The sequence below is a fragment of the Tachyglossus aculeatus genome, chromosome 20 (assembly GCF_015852505.1).
Source record: "Tachyglossus aculeatus isolate mTacAcu1 chromosome 20, mTacAcu1.pri, whole genome shotgun sequence".
Taxonomy (NCBI): Eukaryota; Metazoa; Chordata; class Mammalia; order Monotremata; family Tachyglossidae; genus Tachyglossus; species Tachyglossus aculeatus.
Window position 1 is genome coordinate 32,503,170 of NC_052085.1, and position 22,657 is coordinate 32,525,826.

The 22,657-nt window shown below is 52.3% G+C and overlaps 1 protein-coding gene across 3 annotated transcripts in view; it reads right to left on the bottom strand.

Annotated features, from left to right (window-relative positions):
• The window catches only part of FCHSD2 (FCH and double SH3 domains 2), an 85,258-nt gene that overhangs the window by 25,978 nt on the left and 36,623 nt on the right, over window positions 1-22,657 (bottom strand). For all 3 annotated transcript variants that reach the window (XM_038761916.1, XM_038761917.1, XM_038761915.1), the window contains exons 4-5: window positions 2,670-2,746; window positions 1,777-1,921 (exon numbers count right to left, since the gene is read on the bottom strand). In XM_038761916.1, the coding sequence (XP_038617844.1) occupies window positions 1,777-1,921; window positions 2,670-2,746 (222 nt within the window). The remainder of the gene's footprint in view (window positions 1-1,776; window positions 1,922-2,669; window positions 2,747-22,657) is intronic.

A 22,657-nucleotide genomic window follows, 5' to 3' on the forward strand; every position in this document is an offset into this window, starting at 1 on the left:
ACCCACCTGCCTTCTCCTGAGCCCTAAATGGCTCTGGAAGACGAGCGATTCCTGGAGGAATGGGGGGATGGGGATGGCTGCTCTTGGGCACTGGGCCCCCCACTCCCCACTGGGCTTTGAGCCTGACACCCATAGCTGGATCCAGTCCTGCACATCCCCTTCTGGCACTCAGCCACTGACCCAGCCACCGACCCAAATGGATGGTCAGAAGATGGGCCTCTAGAGCTCAGGCCCCCCGTGCCACCAAAAGGGCAGCTCACTGACAGCTCTGCCGACACCCCTCCTCCAGCCCAGTCCTGCTGCCTCCCTTACGCTCCCAGGGCAGCCCCATGTTACCGCTGCAAGGCCCCGCCTAGTAGCGTTTGGCCCCGAGGGGACAGGAGCCTAGGAGAAGTCAGGCAACAGCAGGTGAACCGGGCTGGCTCCTACCCCGACTGCACCCGTCTGGGGAGATGACTAAAATTCACTGGAAAAAATCCCACCACTATCCTCTCAGTCCTAGAACTCTGCTCCTCACGGCCTTCCCACCCTCACATTCAGTCGGCTGTCGTTCCTGGTGGTTGCTCTTCCATGACATCGCCAAGACCAGCTCCCTCCTCTCCACTCAAATGGCCACTCCACTGGTCCAAGCTCTGGTAGGATCACCATTAGACTACTGTTCTGAAGCAGCCTCCTCGCTGCTTCCAGCTTCTCCCAGCTCCATCCATCCTACCTGCTGCTGTCCGGATCACCTCCTGGAAGGACTGCTCGGCCCACAGCCCTCCACTCCTGCACCTCCACCGATGGCCCCCTATCTCCCTCCACGTCAGATAGCGGCTGCAACCCCTGGCTTCCAGGCTCTCCTCCAGCACACGCGTTCCGACTTTTTCTTCACCTGGTCCTCCCCAGCTCACTCTTCACATCTCCCAAGCTCACCTTCAAACTGTATCTCACTCTCAGCTCTCACAATTCCGCTCTTTTACTCCGGCTCCTCCCCCAGCCTGGAACTCTACCACCCAAAGTCCTCCAGAGCACAGCTCTCCCCATTTTTCTATCCCTCCTAAACCTTCACCTTTTCCAGGAACCCAGCCTAACATGCCAAGCTCTATATCAATCCCCACATCCCAAGTATTTATAAACTTTAACCCTCTCCTCAGCAGTCACGTACATTCACAGTGCCTTACTGATTCGGACATTTTCCTTGACAATTTATTTCTACATTCAGTAATTTCTTCAGCTGTGGGGTCACGGTGAATTTGTAGTTTCAGGCATTATCCTTGTTCTTCCTCCATCATTCACTGTCTGTTGGGTGTTTATTGGTCTTCCCCATTAAGCTGTAAGTTCTCTGAGGGCAAGAAATGTGTGTCTTGCTGCTGTTGTGCTCCCCCAGGCACTTAATGCAAGTGGTTAGCACTCAGTAAATACCAGTAACTGATGGATTGATTTTAAAAACACTGTGCAAATGTCCTTTGGTGTGACTCTCCACTTGTGACACAGAAGCATCAATTTACAGATCTTTACGTTTAGGCTGAGGCATAAGCCCGTGCCAGGAGGAATAGATGGAGGGAGAGCAGGATTGGTGGAGGATGGAGGGCCGGAATTGCAGAGGCCTCATTCCCTCCCCTTCCCCTCCACCTCCAAGGCAAGTGGCACCAGGCTCCTTTCTGAGCCCGCTCAGGCTCAGCTACCCCGCTCACCAGGGATATCCCCGGTCACATCCTCAGTCACCGGCTTGGCATCGGGCAGCTAGATGCCACATAAAGGGTAAGCAGGAAAGCACAGGTGCCGTGCCCCTACCCGTTTCAGCTGCTGTTCCTTCAAGCTCCTGACTGCGCGGGCTGGCTCAGAGATCAGGTTTTTATAGTTGTCACAGATGTTGATCCGGGACTGGGCCACCTGCACTGTGCCCTCAAGAAAGGCCTTCCATACCGGGTACATGCTCCTGTGGGGAAATGAGAGCCACGGGCGTGAGAAAAGGGGTGAGGGTGGGTAGCGGGGGAAGTCCTGTCCCTCATCCTACTTAGGAAGCCAGAGCTCGCAGTCATGGAGATGGGGCTGGGGCTGGGGGTTTTGGCAGCTGAGGGTTTGGGCCTCCAGGGAAACACCTTTCAGGACTTCACTGCCTGAACCCTGGACCATGAAGAGGCTGCCCCTTCTCTCCCCTTCCCATCCACCCACCTGCCCACCTCTTGCGGAAAGGCACTCTCTGGTCTCATCGTAACACGGGTCCCGCTGTGCCCGTAGCCCAGGCCCCCTACCCCACAACCCAGGGAGTGAGGGGGCCAGGCGGGATGAATTCCACTTGGAATCACAGACAACTCTTCTTCCTTCCTGTTCCCAGAAATTTCTCTTTTTCACAAAGCCTTCCACCAAATCCACCGGACCACAGCTTTCCCAAACCAGGGTGAATGAGGGAGGCCCCCGCCAATGGCTTCATTCTTGTGTCACCCAGCTCGGCCCACAGAGCAGGCTATTTCTACCCTGCTCAGGTAGGGAGGGAATCGCTGGGCCAAGACCAGGATCAGAAAGATGACCACCGATTTCCACTTCTATCACCTGTGCAGGCCCACTGCAGGACCTTAAACAAACAAAACCAAGCTGTTCGGCCCATGTATTTTGATGTGAGGCTTAAATCCATTTCCATGAAGGAAAGAGGCTCTCGCCACTGGGCTGGGCCCCTTGGAAACTACCTGGAATCGCTTCTCTCTTCAGCTTTGGTTCCGGGCCAGTCCTTCTTCAGGTACTGGCTGGCCAGCTTCTGGATCCCCTGCAGAAGAAGGGAGGAAAGTGAGGAATAAGCAAGTGCTGCGTTACAGAGGGAGCTTGTCTCCTTCTCAGCGCCCTCAGAACCTGGGTGGGATCCCTCAAATGCCTCTCTAGACTGTAAACTCCTTGCAGGCAGAAATCGTGACTACTACCAACTCTTTTGGTAGTTCAAAAGAGTTCAGTGCCGGGTCCACAGTAAGGGCTCAATGAATATCACGGATTGATTGAAGCCAGAGCTGGGCAGGCTCAGCCCTGGCATCTGGGGCAGAAGGAGAGGATGGAGTTTCAGGAGTTCGTATAAGCCTGGCCCTTCTACACTACTTCCTTTCTATTCCCCTTTTCCAGAGAATGGGGAAGCAGGATGGGGAAGGTTGAGGGTGAGAGGGAAGGATGAAGGGGGGGAGGACAGAATGATGGGAAAGAGGGGAAGGGGGGGGGGCCTGACTTGGCTAGATGAAACAACCGCTCATTCCCACTCTACCAGCCACCCTGTCAGAGAGGGTCCCAATCTGGATGCGGGGAAACCTGACAAGGGATCCGACATGTCTGAGTTTCTTCCACGGCCCCCAGGCAGTGGCCATTGCTAGAGCTATCCTCTCCAGAGGATTGTCTCTTCCTTCGCCACCCTCCCCACAGTCCTCGCCTTCCTCTCAATGCCACTGGCTGTCCATGCGTGGCCACACAAAGGGGCTACTGTGCAGGGCCACCGGGGAAATGCCCTGATGGCTTAACCTTTGGCCTAGTGACCAGGACCAGTGTCTTGAGGCCAGTGAACAGGACCCAATGCCCTGAGGCCAGTGATTGGTGTCACTGAGCAGGGCCAGCGCTCTGAGGCCCTGACCCTCTCCTAGCCCTGCCACTGCCTTGTGCTGGAGGAAAAGCCAGGAATAACAGTTTTCCGTGGGTAATAATAATAACATTTAATTACATCTGGGGTATTTGTTACAGGCTCACTCGGCACCAAGCACTACGCTAAGTGCCGCAGTAGATACATATTAATCAGGTCGGACACCATCCCCTTCCCACATAAGGCTCAGCCTAAGGAAGAGGGAGAACACCTATTTGATCCCCATTTTACGGATGAGGACGGTAGGCACAGAGAAGTTAAGTGGTTTGCCCAGGGTCACACAGCAGATAAGTGGCAGAGCTGGAAACAGAAGCCAGGTTTCTCAACTCCCAGACCCCTGCTCTTTCCACACCGGTGGTTCCCTCGCCGACTCCATAGGTGTCCTTTGGCCCCTCGGTCATGGGACTGTGTTTTCCACCCACTAGGTGAGACTCTCAGATGGGTCCCCCAGGGTCCCCCTCGGAGAGGCGGGGCTGGGGTCAGCCGTGCTCCTCTCTGCTGCTCCACTCACTCACTTCCCCTCAGCGCTGGAGGACCCCAAGAATCTCCAGGAGAAAGGAAAGGGGAGGCGACTGGATAACAATAATAACTGTGGTACTGGTTAAGCGCTTACTGTGCGCCAAGCATTGTACTATGTGCTGGGGGTGTACACAAGCAAAGCAGGTTGGACGCAGTACCTGCCCCACATAATAATAAATAATAATAATAATAATAATAGTAATGGCATTTATTAAGAGCTTACTATGTGCCAAGCACTGTTCTAAGCGCTGGGGGGGGGGGGTGTACAAGGTAATCAGGTTGTCCCACGTGGGGCTTAAGGGCTCATTCCCCATTTTCCAGGTGAGGTAACTGAGTCCCAGAGAAGTGAACTGACTTGCCCAAGGTCACAGAGCAGACAAATGGGGGAGACAGGATTAGAAACCACAACCTTCTGATTCCCAAGCCCGTGCTCTACCCCCTACACCATGCTGTTTCCTCTCCCCCTCGTCCCCCTCTCCATCCCCCCCATCTTACCTCCTTCCCTTCCCCACAGCACCTGTATATATGTATATATGTTTGTACATATTTATTACCCTATTTATTTATTTATTTATTTTACTTGTACATATCTATCCTATTTATTTTATTTTGTTAGTATGTTTGGTTTTGTTCTCTGTCTCCCCCTTTTAGACTGTGAGCCCACTGTTGGGTAGGGACTGTCTCTAGATGTTGCCAATTTGTACTTCCCAAGCGCTTAGTACAGTGCTCTGCACATAGTAAGCGCTCAATAAATACGATTGATGATGATGATGATGGATGCGGTGTTCTGTTAGGCCCATGATGCCCCCCAGGCGAAACAGCCCCCTCATACGACTAGGAGCCCTGGGAACATCCAGCTCACAATAACTGGCTTCTTGTCCCTCGCAGCTCGCCCAGAACACAGGAAAAGCTGCCTTTCGGTGAAAGGGCCCGACGCGAGCATCCTCTGCTTCTCGCCAAATTCCTGCTCCTTTGAGCTCAGGGAAGGCACGGGCTGCTTGGGGCAGAGGCGGGGATCCTGTCCTGAACAAGGACCGCGTTTATTATGTGATACAGAGGCTGATGTGAGCCCAAACTTTCAAGTTTCCTAAATAAAGGGCCCAGTTCCCAGCGGGAGGCTCAGGGCCAAATCCCTCCAACTGAGCAGTTGAAATGCCAGTCCCTTCCAGGTTTGCTCAGCTGCCTCTGGCAGGGAAAGGCGGCTTTTCTGCCACAGACTGCAGGCCCCAGGGGCATTTCCGTTCCTTGCGTGGCCCATCTGACCACGCCCAGGCTCTTCTGCGAACCTTGGGCTACCATTTTTGCACTTTGGCTTTCCTTCACCTGCAGCTGTAAATTGATGCCTTATAATTAGCAAATCGGGATGAGAGACGTTTTGTCCATTTTTCTTCCTTGCAAAATTACTGGAAGCAACTTAGATATGAATGCTTCATTGGTCTCCTTGAACTATTTCCTAGAATTCCATTTTTCCAACAAGGAAACCCCAGTCCTATTACTTCCGCTTGGTGAGACCTCATCATCTTAAACTCTTTCTCCTTTTCTGGTTAAATGAATTCCCACTTTTGGACTTACAGATGACCGCAACTTGGGATAGATGGGCCGCTGTAATTGTGGCTTAACATGATTCTTAGGATGACTCTCAATTTCTAAAATGGTACCCAGGTATACTATGTCTCCACTGAAAAGCTCTATTGTTTTTTCGTTACCTTTTCAAAGCCATTATTCTGGGAAAATTTCAGTAGAGCTTTTAAAAGCGAGGGAAAACCCCACATCTCAGTGGATCCTTGCTCAAACTCTGGCAATCCCAGCCTGTGCCGACCCCGAAGATGGCCAATGCGGCAATCCCGGCCCATGCCGACTCCAGAAATGGCCAGAGACAGCCATCACAGTGATCTTGGAGACAGTCACCATGGCAGTCCCAACCTGTGCTGGCCCTGGACCACTGTTCCCTGTTCCTTTTCTGTGGGAATGGGATGGGAAAGGGAGAAGTGGGGAGGCAGGGGGTTGGCCTGTGCTGTAAAGGGCCAGGCCAGGGACCCTGCTGACCCTCTGATAAGAGAGGGAGACTCTTCTGCTGACTTTGGTGTTTACTCAAGGAGGAGGCAATAAAAGGACCAGGGAGGGCCGGAGGTGCTGGGAGACCAGGGGACCAGTATGTCAGCAAGATTTCATCGGGATCAGGAAACCCTCTGAAAAGAAAGACAGCAAGCCTGTATGAGATCCTGCAAGGAAGACAGCCAGCGCGTTAGCCACGAGTGGGTTCTACTGCCAGAAAGCAAGGTCACCAGCAAGTCATGAGCTGGGGAAGGGACAGGCAGGGAGCTGATGCCTCTTCTTGAAGCCCCCACGCCCACCCCTGACCATCCTGCTGCAACCAGACCCAAAGCACTAGAAAGCAAATCCCAGGAGTTTGACGGAACGGTGGGATAAAGCCTTATTTAGGAAAACTTCCCCAGCTGGATCGACTTGAGGGTGGGAGTGGGGGTGGGGAGAGGATAGCTAAAAAGCAAATGAGCCAAGGAAAATGGAATTGTGCCTCCTTCCTTCCTGCTTCACTCCACTTCAAGGTGAGTTTCCTAGGCAGCTTCACCTTCCTGCAGCCACCAAGTCTGTGGGTGAAAGGGCCACGACTGTTCACGTCTCCAGAAGCTAGCATTCTCTGGCCACGAGCTTCCTTAAATCCCAACGTGATCCCTCATACTGTTTTTCTTCATGGGATTTAGACCCTTGCAAGGTGGCCCTGATGCCAGGGGGGCCACGGAGCGACAGAATCGAGCGGGAAAGTGGAGATGCACCACCCCCCCACCCCCCGCCGCCCCCAGGCCCGAACACAGAGTACGTGGGTCGAGGGATTCCTTCTCAGTATATGCGACAAGGCAGAGGCACTGCCACCCGACCCGAACTGGAACCGCCTCAGCCAGGAGCAGGCTGGGGATGCTCAAGGAGCAGAACCATACTGCGCAGGTGGCTTGGGCCTCGAGACAGCGGCGGCCCGGCCTCGACCTCAGACCTCCCCTTGGTCAATGCCAGGCATTTTCAGGTGGGGTTTCGGTCGATTCCCAAGCCCTAATTCATATTCATGAGGCTAATTTCACAAAAGAGGTTTTTAAACTCTGCCGGAGGGGCCTGGAAATAGAGTTGTGTCACTGGTCGGAGGAGGAGGAAATTCCTCTCTTTTTTCCCCTGAAAGGAGGAATTATGCCCAAGATAAACATTTCCTGAATGACGGGTTTGATCATATTTTAATCGAGTTATTCATTGGCTAGGATCAAGCCTGTGGAGGAGCAGATAATGTTGCACAAAGACTAAGTTCATTTGTTCTGGACAGGTGGCCGGCCTGCAGCTCTGCACCGCCAGCCCGGGGCTGCCTACAATAGCACTAAAGACCATTATGCAAATCCCAGTCGCCCGGCTCCTTTCCCAGGAAGCGGAGAGGGGCTGCACAACGACGATGCCACGGGTCGGACCAGCCAGGCCGTGCGCCTTCTCGCGCCTTCTGGGAAGAGGAGGAGGAGGAGCAAGAGGAGGATGAGAAGGAGAAGGAGGGTGGGCAAGGAAGAGCTGGCCCACTGCTCCCTGCAGCCCCCAACCCCTTCAGCCAGACTTCAGCTCATGGACTGCCGAAAGAAGCCCTGGATCCTCCACAGAATCGGGAAGCGGCTTGGGGGCCCTAAGTTCTGAGCCCCCGGCTGGGATGTTCACCACCACTTTGCACCCCCAAGGCGGAGTCCAGGGAAGCGGTTCTTGGCCCCCTCTGGATTCCAGACAAACAAATGGACAGCCCGGACGTGGCCACCTGATACAGGACTCACCGGAGGACCTAGCTCGGCTCGACTCAGGAAGCCGCCCCAAAGTGGGAACGAGCTGCTCCGCACTAGGCGTTCCGCTAAATGGCTTTGTGGGAATCAGCTTTTGGCCTTCTCCCTCGTTTTGTTGTTGAAATACCAGATTCCCGATTCTGAAAATTCCCGGCTCCACAGTGGAGCTACATGGACTCCTCAAGTGCTTCTTGGCCTGACGGAGGCCCCGACTCTGAGGAGGCCAATCTGGTCAGGAAACCGGCCTGAATGTTTCCGCTGGCCTCCCCCAAGAACAAACCATGGGCACGGCCAGGACCTCTCTTCTGGGGTAGGTGGGACGGAGAGGGTGCTGGGGTCTCGCACACTTGGGGCCTTTGCGGCCACACTGGCCCACCCCAATGGGATCTCACCATCGGTAGGGACCATTCTATGTGCCAACTTGTACTTCCCAAGCGCTTAGTACAGTGCTCTGCACACAGTAAGCGCTCAATAAATACGAATGAATGAATGAATGAATTACAGCATCACCTGCAACACAAAGGACGGCATCCTCTCTGTCTCCCTCTGCCCCACTAGGCCTCTGTCCCTCCCCAATCCCTCTCTTTCTGTCCATTTGTGAATATATCTGAATACTCCAGGACTCTGATTTGGTTTCTACATGACATGGGGATTCTGAACACTTCACTTAAGAAGAACTGCTTCTAGTTAACACATAGTTTCCAGTTTATATGAAATTAGGCCCTCAACAGTTTGACAGGATGCCTGGTCTCGCAAAATCCTTGGCGGTTCTTTTTCCCATGTTTTCTCCAAGGGGGATTCCCCCACAAACATTTGGAATTAGAACAAAACATTCACCTTCCCCACCCCAAATGTCAGCTATTCCCTTAAAGATAAGAGAAATTACAAGTTGAAAAGCTATCTTAATGAGGAAGGTGATCGCTATGGCAACGGCACCATTTGCTGGTGAGGGTAAGCTTGATGCTTGTCTGCTGATTTCAGCAGACAGTCCCTATAGGGTAGAATGTTTTAAGGATGAGGAGAAGATGGTTTCTGAGGGGTTTTGCTATGTTTATGATGAAAACGGTTTGGTTTCGGTTTCTGGATTTTTGGAGAATTGTTTAAATTTTTTAAAAAATGAACACACAGGATTGGGGTGAAAATTGGCAAAAAAAGGGAAACCAAGTCAGGATTCTTGAGACCCCAGGAATGACTCCACCCTGCCCAAGATCTACCCTGAACTGTATTTTGGGTCCTAAATAGTTTATTTGGATGGAAACATGAGGGTCTAGGGGCAGGACTGGTGGGGGAACACTGTACCATTAGCAAGCACGTTTCCTATTATTCAATTTGAGACTATCATGCAATGTTAATGAGGCTGCCGGCAATTAACTTTGCATTAGAAATATATCAAAATGATCTCCTCTCGTGGCAGTCAAAGTGCAGCTGCAGGGGACAAAGAGCTTTTTTAAGGAAGATTTGATGCAATACCATTCGTTCCTCTAGGCACTCTGTCAATATTAGCCACTTGAAAAGTTACTCTTTTAGGGCAGCATTTCAAAGCATTTTAAATGGGGAGCCCGTGGTAAATAATGGCTTCTCTTTCCTCTGTCCCTGGAGATGCTGCCTAAGCTCTGTGCTCCTCAAGGGCAAGTTCCGGACGTTTGTGGTCCAGCCTCCCAGAAGGCCCACTGGAAAGTCTGCCCCAGCCCTGCCTCCTCAGGAAGTGGAGGAGTGTGGGCAGCCGGCAGGGAGGGAAGGAGAGGGAGAGATGCAGGGGAGAAGCTGGTCTAGAGAAAACCCTTGCACATCAAGCATGGCCTGCTTCACCCCTCTTTTCCCCCTTTCCATAGCCCCTGGGTCGTGTCGAGCCCTGGGGAGGGCATGGCCATTGGGCCAGCCTGGATTTATGGGCACCCTGGCTCCCCCTTCCCCAGTGCTCCCCACAGCACCCACAGCAAGCTGCCGCCCTGCAAGCCTGCCCTGCCAATGCTGACTCCTCCCTTTTCCAAAATGGAAATACACTGGAAACTCTGGGTTCTCTTAAGAAGAGTTCTAAGCTTTCAAAACAACCTTCCCAGATAAAATTTCTGGTGAATCCAGAGGGGTGGGTGGGCAGGCAATGCAGACGCATTGGAGGCCCAGAATCCACGCTCACTATCACCTGCTATCACCTGCCGTGAGCCAATCTGGAGGGTCAAGAACCCATGCTCCCCTTCTTGGGGCCGAGCTGTCCAACACAGCACCACCTCCCAGATGGCCGCCTTCCACCGAGGTCTCCGATGTCCTCACGCCCTGCCCTGGCAAGAGGCACTTAGTCTAGCCTGCCTTGACTACTGCACCAGCCTCCTTATAAACCACCTTGGCTCCTGTCTCTCCCCGCTACACTCGGCTGCCCGGATCATTTTTCTTGAAAAACAAAACAAACAAACAAAAAAAACCCACAACAACATTCAGTCCATGTCTCTCCACTCCTCAAAAACCTCCGGTAGTTGCTCATCCACCTCCGCATCAAAGAGAAACCCCTTAGCATTGACTTTAAAGCACTCGATGTGCTCGCCCCCTCCTATCTTACCTTGTGGATTTCTGACTCCAGCCCAGCCCCCATGCTTGGTGACAGACCGAATATGTGGGTTGAAATAGCGAGCTGAGTCGAGGATAACACCAAGGTTAAAGGCTTGTGAGAGAAGGAGGATAGTGGTATTGTCTATGGTGATGGGAAAGACATGTGGAGGATAGGGTTTGGATGGGAACAGGAGGAGTTCTGTTATGGACATGTTTAAAGTGTTAGTGGGACATCCAGGTAGAAATATCGTGAAGGCAGGAGGAAATGCAAAACTGCAGAGAAACCAAGAAGTCAGGGATGGAGATGTATCCCAGGTCTCCAGTTGATGGGATGTAATCCTCATTTTACATATGAGGAAACGGAGGCACGGAGAAGTTAAGTAACTTGTCCAAGATCACACAGCAGACAAGTGGCAGAGCTGGGATTAGAACCCAGGTCTTTGGACTCCCAGCCCATGCTCCTTCCACTAAGTCCCACTGCTTCTCTGATCTTTACCTTGATTTGCATCATCTTAAAATTGTGGGTATACAGAGAATAAAGCAGTCCCACATGAGGAATTAGTCACTTTCTTGAAGTAATTTTCCCATTTTTTCCTTCAGGTTCTTCAGTGTGGGATTCATTTGGCACAGCAGCCTCCATTGTCTGAGCCACCTGAGAACCCCTGAGACCTCACAGTGCCTTTCTTCTCACTCACTTCCTCTCACTCACTCTTCGCTGTCTTTTGGTCTGCCCAAAATTCCAAACAAGAAGCCAACAGCCAAACCAATTCCACCCAACCAACAAGTTCTGTTAGTGGCAAGGCATTGTTGAGGTCTGGATCTGGCAGGGGTGCCCTTCGAGGGGCTGTGAAAGCAGCAGCCCTGGCCTGCAGCCCCCAGGCCTGGGCCACCACTGGCTAAATATGGCCCTGCCACAGCCACTCTAACCCTTGGTGACCGCCTGACTTAGCAGAAAGAGCCCAAGTCGAGGAGTCAGGAGACCTGAGTTCTAATCCTGCCTCTGCCACTTGCCTACTGTATGACTTTGGGTAAGACAATGAACTTCTCTAAGCCTCAATTTCCTCATTTGTAAAACGAGGACTTAATTCCTGTTCTTTTCTCCGATTTAGGCTCTGGGTCCAATGTGGGACTGGGACTGTGTCTGACCTGATTTTATGGAATCCGCTCCAATGTGTCACAGCACCTTTTACCACATGGTTCGTGCCGATATGCATGGGAAGGTTTTAGGATTAAGCTGAAAAGGCTGGTCAGCAGAGGAGCTTGGAAAGGCTGGAAGCCACAGGTGTATCACTGGAGCTGCTTTTCCTGACTTCTGTAGGAAACAGTTCTAGCCAAAGTCATCCTGGGCTCTGTCCCAGAGTAAAAGCAAATGCTGTGGCTTCCTCCCTCCCCACCTGGAGTCTCCTGGGGCCTTTCACACACCCCCCCCCACCTCAGGTGGGGTGCATTTGGCACCTGCCCCGGACAAAACTGCCCAATGGGACCCAGAGAAGTCAACCCCAGGGGCTTGTGGAGTGCCCAAACCCTGGAAGGATGCGTCTTTTCTCCCAGAACACTGTCCCGGGGCCTCCATTTTCTCGACGCTCACTCATGCAGGCTGGATCCCACTAGAACAACTTGCGTCAGGGTTTCATTGAAATTTGACATGCTTCTTGGAACCTTATCTTCAAGGGGAAATCTAAATGTAATATGGCTGACTCAATGATTGCAAAATTCATGAACAAAATTGCTAAGAATAAAACCCATTTTTTCACAAAATCACTGGGAGTTTTCCCAGAAGTGGGTTGTCACATTCTCTGTAGCTTGGAAATATAAGTCCATGAAATGGGAGGATATCCTGTTTTTTTTTTTGAGAACAATGCCTCACTGTTACGTGGCTCTCAAATCCTTTCCAACTGCCTTTTTTCCAAATCAATTCTGTAGCAGCCCTAGCAGTTAGTGAACACCTATGTAGGGCAGAGCACTGTCTTGGGCACTTGGGAAGGGCCAAGTTCCCAACCCACCGGGAGCTTACACTCTAACAGAGGAGACCAACATAATCACTACACTGTCAGAAGAAATGAGCTGAGCAGACATGCATTTACGAGGGTCAGGGCTGGATGCATGATCGAGCAAGAACGGACACATTATTTCTCCTTCGGGAGCACTCATTCCTTTTCCAGAGCAAGGACCTATGATGAACTAACCTCTGTTGATATCTGTCAGTAAATCTGAAAATGGGTTGTACTGAAAATGATTCCCCCTAGGCCCCCAGGCCCAAGAGCACAGCTTGAAGATTTTTGTAGTAAAAATGAAACTTACTGTTGTTTACTAAGTTTAGAAGACTGTTCTAATGCCCGAGGAAAGGACCTTTCACCTCTCTAGCATTCTTTTCTCTGGACTCTGCCCATCAGGCGCAATCAATACAGCGAGCCATAAAGCAGGAGTATCGAGAGACGGAATGAGCTGGCACATTCCTGAGCCAGAGGCCAGTGCTTTCTTCCCCATACACACACACACACACACACACACACATGCTGCACCTACGCACCAGAGTTCACAACTATCCTCCTCACAACTTCCAGGTGACCTTTCGGCCTTCCATTCCCACTAAAATATGCTCAAGACTTTGGAACTGACAACATGCTACCAGCTTCAGCCCATGCCACCACAGCTCTCAATGCACCCACACCCCATCCGCACATGCCCTCCGAACCTCCCTCTTGCCCTTCCGCAAGTCAAAGGATGGCCCAGGGAGTATCTGGGAATTTGGATGGATCCCCTTTGCCATGCTGAGGGTCCAAATGATTCAAATCTGGTAAAAACAGCAAGCCCCTCCTGCTAATTTGCATGGTGAAGTTGTGACAGTTCTGGTCAAAAAGAGCCTCGCTGTGGCACTGCAAGCAGGGACCTTCCTCTCCACTCCGAGGCAACCTGCTCGAAGAAAGAAACTGGGCCTTCGAGACAACTAGAGCCGGAGGGCTGAGCAGAAGAAACTCGGTCTGCCAAAGCGCGGGATCCGGCTTTCCCCGCCCCAGAGAGCTGAACTGCGGTCCTGTGATCGGATGGCCGACGGCGCGGCTGGCTGCCCTTTGAAGGCAGCCTTTCGTTACGGATCACTCTTGGCTTTTTACGCAATTCCTAGTTTCCTTCTGTGGCGGGTACCCGGCCCAGCCCATTTCCATCAGACACCATAAGGCAGTCTGACGTGCCAGCTACAGATGCTGAATCATTTCTACCACTCCACGGGCAGCCTGGGAGGGAGCCGGCACTCTGCCTCTAATTCCTAAGGCAGGGCGCTCCACAAGGCTAATGGGGAGCACGGTTTCCACTGGGTAAAATGGATACGAAGAAAGAGAAATGAATTTACTGAGACTGAAAAAGCAAATGCCACTTCCTGATGAAGATATGCTGAACACCTGTGAGAACTCGGTTACTTATTCAATCTGTCATCAAACTCACAACATCGCTAAAATCTGCCCTTTCCTCTCCATACAAACTACTACTACGTTGATCCAAGCACTTATCCTATCTTGCCTTGCTAACCTTCCAGGCTCCTCTCTCCACTCCAGTCCATACTTCATGCTGCTGCTAGGATCATTTTTCTACAAAAACGTTCAGTCCATGTTTCCCCACTCCTCAAGAACCTCCAGCGCCGCATCAAACAGAAACTCCTAACCACCCGCTTTAGAACAATCAATCAATCACCTTCCCCACTCCTACCTTACCTCACTGATTTTCTACTACTACCCAGCATGTTCACTGTGCTCCTCTACCTAGGTCAACCTATTCACTGTATGGCAGCATGGACCAGAACGAGGTCAGGGCCTCCCTTTCACCATGGCCACAGTGCCATGTACACGGCTAGCGGCTCGGCGTTCCCATCACGGAGCTGGGGGGCCGAGAGGGCCGACTGCCAGGAGTAGACGGTACCTGGCCCTTGCTCATGTGGAAGTACATCCCGAGCTGTTCTGGGCTGCTCCCCCGTGCCGAGCACCGGCTCCCAGTCCCCCCGGAGCCTGCCTCGGCACCTTCCCTCCCATCTCGTTCTGACTTCAGGCTGACCCCGAGGATTACTGGCAAAATCAGCATCCATCCCAAACTCCGTGATGAACTTTAAGTGTACAGAAAGAAGTTCGAAGAGCATATCAAATTGCTACTGAGTTTAATTTTCCAGAAGTGTATTGGCAGGAAAGGGAAATCAGGAGAAGGTTCTCTAGGAGACTTAACCTTCAGTTCCTATGTCCTGAAAGCACACGTCCCAGGTGCACATTTGTAACCCTTATCATTGGAAGGCCGGCCGGCAGGCAGGCTGCACCCTCTCCTCCTGAGGAGCACTGCAGCTCCTACTTCCCATGAACTCCATGCCAGCTGGTACTGCCAGCACCGCCTGCTGCTATTCTCACCCCTACATCTCGTCCACTAGGCATTGCACGCCGATTGGCGGCTAAACCAACCGGGATGGCCACCTGCACATTCCAGCTCCGGGGCCGTGCCGAAAAAGTCAGTTAGCTGACAAAAGGTCTTTGACCTGGAAGGAAACGGAACAAGCCAGCTACTGTGACCTAAACCCTGAATAACCAGTCAGTCTGCGGTGGGTTTTACTAACACGTTTTCTATTTGTCTTACCTGTCAGCACTTTGGGGATTCCTGAAAGCATTAGTTCTGGAGGCCTGGGAGAGGCTGGGGGAGGAAGAGGAGGAGAGAGCTCTGGTCTGCTGAACAGCCAGTGATTCTCTAGGGCTGCAGAGCCCCGTTAGCCAAGTCGATGTGCCAAATTTCTGCTTCGGCCACAGTAAGACCCGGTAAATCCAATCATTACTGCATCCCACTGACCTCCAACTCCAGTCCAGCCCAGACTGCTAGAGTCCTTTGAGTCCAGTTTGGTAGAAACTGGACTCATCCACTGGCAGAGGGAGAGGAGAGAGTAATGGTCAGCAGGCCAGACAGCCCTTCTAAAGGCCAGTTGGGATGTGTTTGTTCTGGACCCTAGAAATTTGGGCAGGGCTCACTTTCTCATGACTGAGAAACTGGTTTCCATAAGCCCTGATTCAAGGAGCCAGCCTTTCCCAGGAAACTGGGCTTCCTTGGAGAGGCAAAAAGGAGTGGGTTCACTTTTACCCAGCTAACTGGCTCTTTGGAGCTTTTCCAGGGGCTTAATTGCCCTGGAAGCAAGTAGAGGAGCTATGTGCTGATGGGATAGACGGGTCATGAGTTTTTTCCTCCAGATGCTATCCCAGGGCAAGAGGGTACAATGAAACTGGGGAATTCACACTTCTTGGGTCTGGAAATCCCTTCACTTCACCCTGGGGGACATTCTTGGGTGGTGGGGGGTGGGCAGCGGGGAGGGGTACCCAACTGGACAAAACTAAAGAGGTCTGTTGGAAGGCACTGGTGGGCCTCTGAGCACCAACGAGACCATTCTTAAGGGGCAGTTTGGAAGCATAGGGGTCATGTTTCTGCAGAACCCAGCACGGCAATGGGCCCAGCTCTGCCCAAGGCCTGGTCTCCCACAGCACCTTGGAGCCAGTGAACTGACAGGGTGGGTCTGGATCCTGGAAGTCACGGCAGCGGAACCGGTGGCTCAGGCTTGGACGCGGCCTGGCCCCCAGAAAGCCCCCACCGGCAATGTTCCGTCAGGCGGACTTGTGTGTCACTCGGCACCGGATCCAATCCGACTCCTGCTGCGGGATTGACGCCCTCCATTCCCAATTCCAGCTAGCCCGGGTGCAGCGCAAAACACTCCGCGCTGACAAAGAGCCAGCAGTCCCGGGATCAGGAGACTCTGATCACTCTGGCCTGGCTGGAGAGAAAAACGGCACTAAAAGTAAATGCTCATTTTGCAAGATAATCCAACTGCTTGACCCTGACAACCAAAAGCCTGCCAAGGCAAATCATCCTAACAGCACCAGAGCAAGTTAAGAAAGGGACTCTTTTTTGGTAAACCATGAAGCGGGAGCCAGTTGCATCTACGTTGCTGCACCTTTGGTTATGAACGAATGCCTGTATAATGGCTTTGTTTTGCCAGGGATGCACACTGTGGAATTTTTCTTTCCATCATCAGAGTGCAGTGCTGCATATTAAGTTTTAAGAGCTGAGGCCCACTACAGGGGAATTCCGCTCCTGGATTCTCCATCCTGGCCAGCAGCATGAGGTCTCACAATGCAGGGTGGGGAACAGAGTTTGACAGTTTCCCGCCCCTCTAGCCTGTGAGCTCACTGTGGGGCAGGGACTGTCACTGTTTATTGTTCTATTGTAGTTTCCCAAGTGCTTAGTACAGTGCTCTGCACACAGTAAGTGCTCAATAAATATGACTGAGTGAATGAATGAATGAATGACAGTGGAACATGCAAGGCCAGAATGACCTTTAGAAGATTGACAAGGAGACCGAGTGTGGGGGCAATGTGGTCCCATCGACCCCTGACCCCACACGGCGTGAAAGCCAACAATACTTCCGGCTAACTGAGCAGGAAAAGTGCCCCAGAAATTTTGGGGGAAAAAAGAATCCACTGACGATGAAATTCCCCACTGGGCACGAACATCCCTGAATTGTCCATGGTGAGACCCACGGTTTTGCCAACCAAGCCCAAACATAAATCGCTCTTCGCCATGCAGCCGTGTGGCTGTGGTGCCACTTGTAGCCCTGGGGACTGGGTTCCTGGATCTCCTTTCCTAACTGCAGGGCCCCAAGCTGGCCGCAGTCATCTCCCAGTTGTCAGCTGAGATGCTGCACTCTCTGAGACTTTCTTTCCTGTGCCCTCTTTTTTTTTTTAATGGCATTTGTTAAGCGCTTACTGTGTGCCAGGCAGTGTACTAAGCCCTGGGGTAGGTATAAGTGAATACGGTTGGACACAGTCCCTGTCCCACGTGGGACTCCCAGTCTTAATCCCCATTTTACAGATGAGGTAACTGAAGCACAGAGAAGTGACGTGATTGGCCCAAGCTCACAAAGTAGATATGTGGTGGCCAGGATCAGAACCCAGCCCTCTGACTGCTAGGCCCGTGCTCTAACCAGTAGGCTGCTGCCCTTAAAATATTCTTTGGTCCTCTGCCCTCTGTTAGTGGTAGCGGCGGTGCCACCGTATCCCACGATCTTCCTCGCTCCTTACATGACCCACCCAGTGGTTCGGTATGGTGGTGAGGCAGGCTTTGACGCTAGGAGACTGACTTTGTTCTAGGAGTTGGTTGTCTGTGATCCTGCGTTACCATCTATTGTTGAGTCTGGCCCCCAAAAGATGCCAAGGGAACTGCTCAGGGAGTTGGATCCCTGACTCCTCACCCTGGGCTTCAAGGCTCTTCATCACCTCGCCCCCTCCTACCTCACCTCCCTTCTCTCCTTCTACAGCCCAGTCCGCACCCTCCACTCCTCCACCGCTGATCTCCTCACCGTACCTCGCTCTCGCCTGTCCCGCCATCGACCCCCGGCCCACGTCATCCCCCGGTCCTGGAATGCCCTCCCTCTGCCCATCCGCCAAGCTAGCTCTCTTCCTCCCTTCAAGGCCCTGCTGAGAGCTCATCTCCTCCAGGAGGCCTTCCCAGACTGAGCCCTTTCCTTCCTCTCCCCCTCGTCCCCCTCTCCATCCCCCCCATCTTACCTCCTTCCCTTCCCCACGGCACCTGTATATATGTATATATGTTTGTACATATTTTTTTTTACTCTATTTATTTATTTATTTATTTTATTTGTACATATCTATTCTATTTATTTTATTAGTATGTTTGGTTTTGTTCTCTGTCTCCCCCTTTTAGACTGTGAGCCCACTGTTGGGTAGGGACTGTCTCTATATGTTGCCAATTTGTACTTCCCAAGCGCTTAGTACAGTGCTCTGCACATAGTAAGCGCTCAATAAATACGATTGATGATGATGATGATGATGATGGATCGGGGATCTGCAAGGTGTCGTGTCTCACAGCCACAGAGGGGGCTGGACAGCCATGTGGAGGGGTGGTGTGGCCCGGAACCTGCGGCCTCACCGTCACTCCTCAGCGCCCAATAGTCTCCCGAATGTGCTGGCCTTCTTTATTCGGTGTGTATTTGAACGGGGCCTCACTGTTGATCTGTACTCACTCCAGCACTGAACTCAGTAGATCCCAGCTAAACACCATAATCAATTGATTTTCCACTTCTTTATCTGGAGCCGCGATTCTGCTCAGAGAGCTGTTTGGGTAGCGGGATTCTGTTGTGGCAGCTTAGCTCTGGGTTACCAATCAAGATCTTTGATGATGTGTAGGGTTTCTCTAGGGCTGGCTGATCTCAAACTTCAGTCATTCCGTGGCAGCGAGCTGATTCAGAATGTTTTTGTCGGTTATACTCTACCAACTGCTTAGTACAGTGCTCTAGACTGTAAGCTCATCTCTAAACTGTAACCTCATTATGGGCAAGGAATGTGACTATTTATTGTTGTATTGTACTTTCCCAAGCACTTAGTACAGTGCTCTGCACACAGTAAGCACTTAATACAACTGAATGAATGAATGCATGAATGAATGATCTGGAGGGCCGAATGTGTCTGATCGAGGCTATTCATTCATTCATTCATTCAATCATATTTATTGAGCACTTACTGTGTGCAGAGCACTGTACTAAGCGCTTGGAAAGTACAATTCAGCAAGTATTCTTCGGGAGTAGGACCCAGGAGGACTCTGGCTGGGACTGTGCCAATGTCACAATGCCAGCATTGGAGAGTCACAAGACGCCATCAGTTGACCGACTGATATGCCAATCGATCGACAGCGGCCAATGGTCTCCGCACTGACCTTTCTCGAAGGCTGTGACAACGCGTGCTTCTCATTTGGGGACAGACCGGGGTTGGGGAGAGCCTGTCAAACCCCAAGGACGAGCCTCTTGGGACAGCCCTTGAGAACTTTAAATTTTGGTTTCACAAAATGAACACATTCCAGGGGCAGCATCTCTGAACGTGCCAAGGGGGAAACTCGAATACCTAAACCTGCCAACGTTCCAGAAACTTCATGCTTTTCTGAAAATAGCAAGTGGAAAGAAAAATAAGGTGACTAGGAAGGGTAAAGGCATTTTATTTTCGTCATCTGAAACACAAAAATGAAGTTGTTTCAGCAAGCCTTGTTTTTTTTGGTGGGGTACACTGTAGTCTCGCTCATGGAAGCCTTTATACAAGGAACTCAGTATTTTCAGAGAAAACAGTGGCGGACAGTAGCTCTCTGTTCTTAGGGGGGTGAAAAAAACCCTTTAATTTTCAAAATCCATTAAAACTACTATGGACCGCAGGGAATTTTATTCCTCTAACAAAGCAAGACAATTTCACGAATAAAGTACATTCAAAAGGCTTTTGAAAGTTTATACAAACAGATGGCCCACAACCTTAGAAAAAGCGTAGGACTTTGAAAAAGCATATTTCTTCCAAAATGCATTTCTTTTAATTTTTTGGAATTTCCCATGCAATGCCATACCCTGTTGATGGAAAGAGAATATTCCCAAGAAATATCAGTAAAAGCAGTTTGCCTCTTCAGATCTTTTTCTGCCCCAGCAGTCCTCCGAACGTGCCCCAACCACCGACTCCTCCATCGATACATAACAGCTAACACTCTTTCACCAACCGATGAGGAGCTGAAGACTAAAGCGGCCACAGCTAGGGCAGCAGGAAGAAGGCACAACAGGGCTAAGTCATACAATTTAGCCCAGAAACCGGTTTCTGCCTCAGAGGGATTGCCCGGCCACCTGCCTTAGAGCCTCTGCTGGCTCCTCATCGGTGGGTAGTCAGCAACGAGGCCAGAGAAGTTCTGGTTCGACAGGCCAGAGCGCATGGCAGGAGGGAGCCAGTCTTACAAAACCATCGTAAGGCCCTTGGAGACAAACAGGTTTCTCCTCCCAGGCACAGGAAAACGTTGCCTTTGGCCAGGGACAAGAAGGCAACCAACTGCTCACGGCGTGCCATGCAGTGCAAGAAACAGGGACGCAGGAATCAAACCCGGTGGCCAGCGGGCAAAGCCTCCTTTTCGCCTTTTAAAGATCCTGAAGCTGCTGGTTAGAGCTCGTCTCCCCCTAGGGTTTCGCCAGATGATCCCTAAAAGCCATTTCAACACTGTAGAAGTATTACGGTAAGAAACTCGGGGGGGGGGGGGGGGGGGGGGGGGGGCGGGGGGTGAGAGTGTGTGTGTGTGTGTGTGTGTGTTTGTGAGAGAGAGAGAGAGAGAGAGAGAGAGAGAGAGAGAGAGAGAGTGTGTGAAGGGAAGAAGGGGGCTGGGCCACCCTCAAATACCTTCTTTTAGCAGAGACGACAGGCTGAACACACATGTCCAGGCACAGGGTAATGCCTGAGGCCCCCGCTGGCCCTAGGCGGGGAGCCCCAGGCAGGGAGCCGCCCTCTTCCTGCTGCCGCCCCAGCCACAGTAACCGTCTGTCTCCGGCCGCCACGGGTCCTGCACTACAGCCACGCTGTGCCAAGGCAGCAGGGAGCGCGCGCCCGGGCAGAATGTCGCCTGTGGCAGTGTCGACACGAGCACCTCGGATTACTTCCCCGACACCTCGGGGGCTAGCGAGCTGCTAAGTCAAAGGCCAGAGATGATTAATCCAGGAGTCCTTCTGCCTGAAGACTGGCACAAAGCCTCTAGGTTCTGAAAGATGGTTAGTGTCATTTGGGCTGAAGAGTGAGGCTCGGGTCATTCATTTTGGGAGGTTTTAGACGGGCACCCGCCCTTCACCTCCCAACTAAGGGACCTTCCCGGGGTATGCAGGGGGATGGTGGGGTGCGGGGAGAACAGTTCTGTTCCACTGACTGGTCAAGTGATGACAGGGGTTGGAACAGCCACGGGCTTCAGCCGGCAGACCTCTCCCTGCCCTGTCCATCTCCTTCAGGGGACGGCAGTGCCGCAGCCACAGCCGCAGCCACCCTTCAGCTGCTGCCTGCGGAAAGCATGTGGCTCTGACTGCGCTTGGCGATGTTCTGCATTGCAGCCACAACTGCGGGGACATCTTTAGGATTTTCTACTTCTAGGCTCCCTCTCCTCTTCTCCGGCCCACTATCTCCACACCCTCTCCCCCGGCCCCCACCACGCACATACACATATTCTGTCTCTCTCTCACCCATGTGGGCATAGGCGAGCATCACAAGCAACTGCCCAGGGAACGGGAGGCTGGAAGGGAGCCCCGTGTACGTGGGGGTACTAGGGATCGGCCCTCCCTCCTCAGCTTGCCCTACATTCTCTGGCCCCTGACCCTCGACCGGCAGAGCCAGGACCCCCCAGAGTCTAGGGAAGTGGCTGCAGTGACTCCAGGGAGTCCTGCTGCTACCCTCAGCCAATCAGGGTATGAAGGTGGGCAGGGATCTGAGGCAGAATCTGACAGCCCCACTCACTGACTCCCCCTTACACCCTCCTGCATCCCCCATCCTTCCTCTGCCGCTGACTCGACTTGCTGACTCCTACCTGCCCTGCTCCTGCCCATCTGGCATGGGCAGGGCAGGGCAGAGGAGGGAACTGGAGGTTTGGAAGGGGCAGAAAGGCAGGCAGATTCCTGAGCCCTTTGCGGGGAGCTGGAAAGCAATGAGACACACTGGGAAAAGCAAGGATGTGATCGGGAGTTAAGGGGCCTCCTGAGGGAGAGAGTTCTGCGGGCTTAACTCTGCCAGAATCCTTCCTCCCCACCTGCAACATCCCCAAGGTGCGGCTCCTCCGTGGCTAAACCTGCCGATGCCCAAAAGGTCTGGTCCCGTGGCATCTGAACCCCATTCCCCACGATGAGTTCTCCTTAAGATTCACAGAGTAAGTGCCTGGCAGAGATGCCACTCAGTTCTCAAATCAGGCCCTCGGCAACATCCGGACCTCAAACCCGACCCCTCCTAGACCAACGGTTTTCAACCGGCAAATCAGCCTGACACAGAGCCCCTGGAAGAGTGAAAGACTGACTAAACCCCAAACGGTTCCTTCCTCTCTTCCCTCTCTTCCCCCGAGCTCCTTCTCAAGCAACTTCTCTTGTGGCCCTCGCTAGCATCCACTGTCACGGCCTCCACGTCTACAGACAATGTTCCAGCTGGCTGCCGAAGCAGCCGGTGGCCCCAGTTGAGCCCTTGGCCGATGACATCGTAGCATTCATTCATTCAATCGTATTTATTAAGCGCTTACTGTGTGCAGAGCACTGTACTAAGCGCTTGGGAAGTACAAATCGGCAACATATAGAGACGATCCCCACCCAACAACGGGCTCACACCCCTCGTAGTGCTCCAGCATGAGG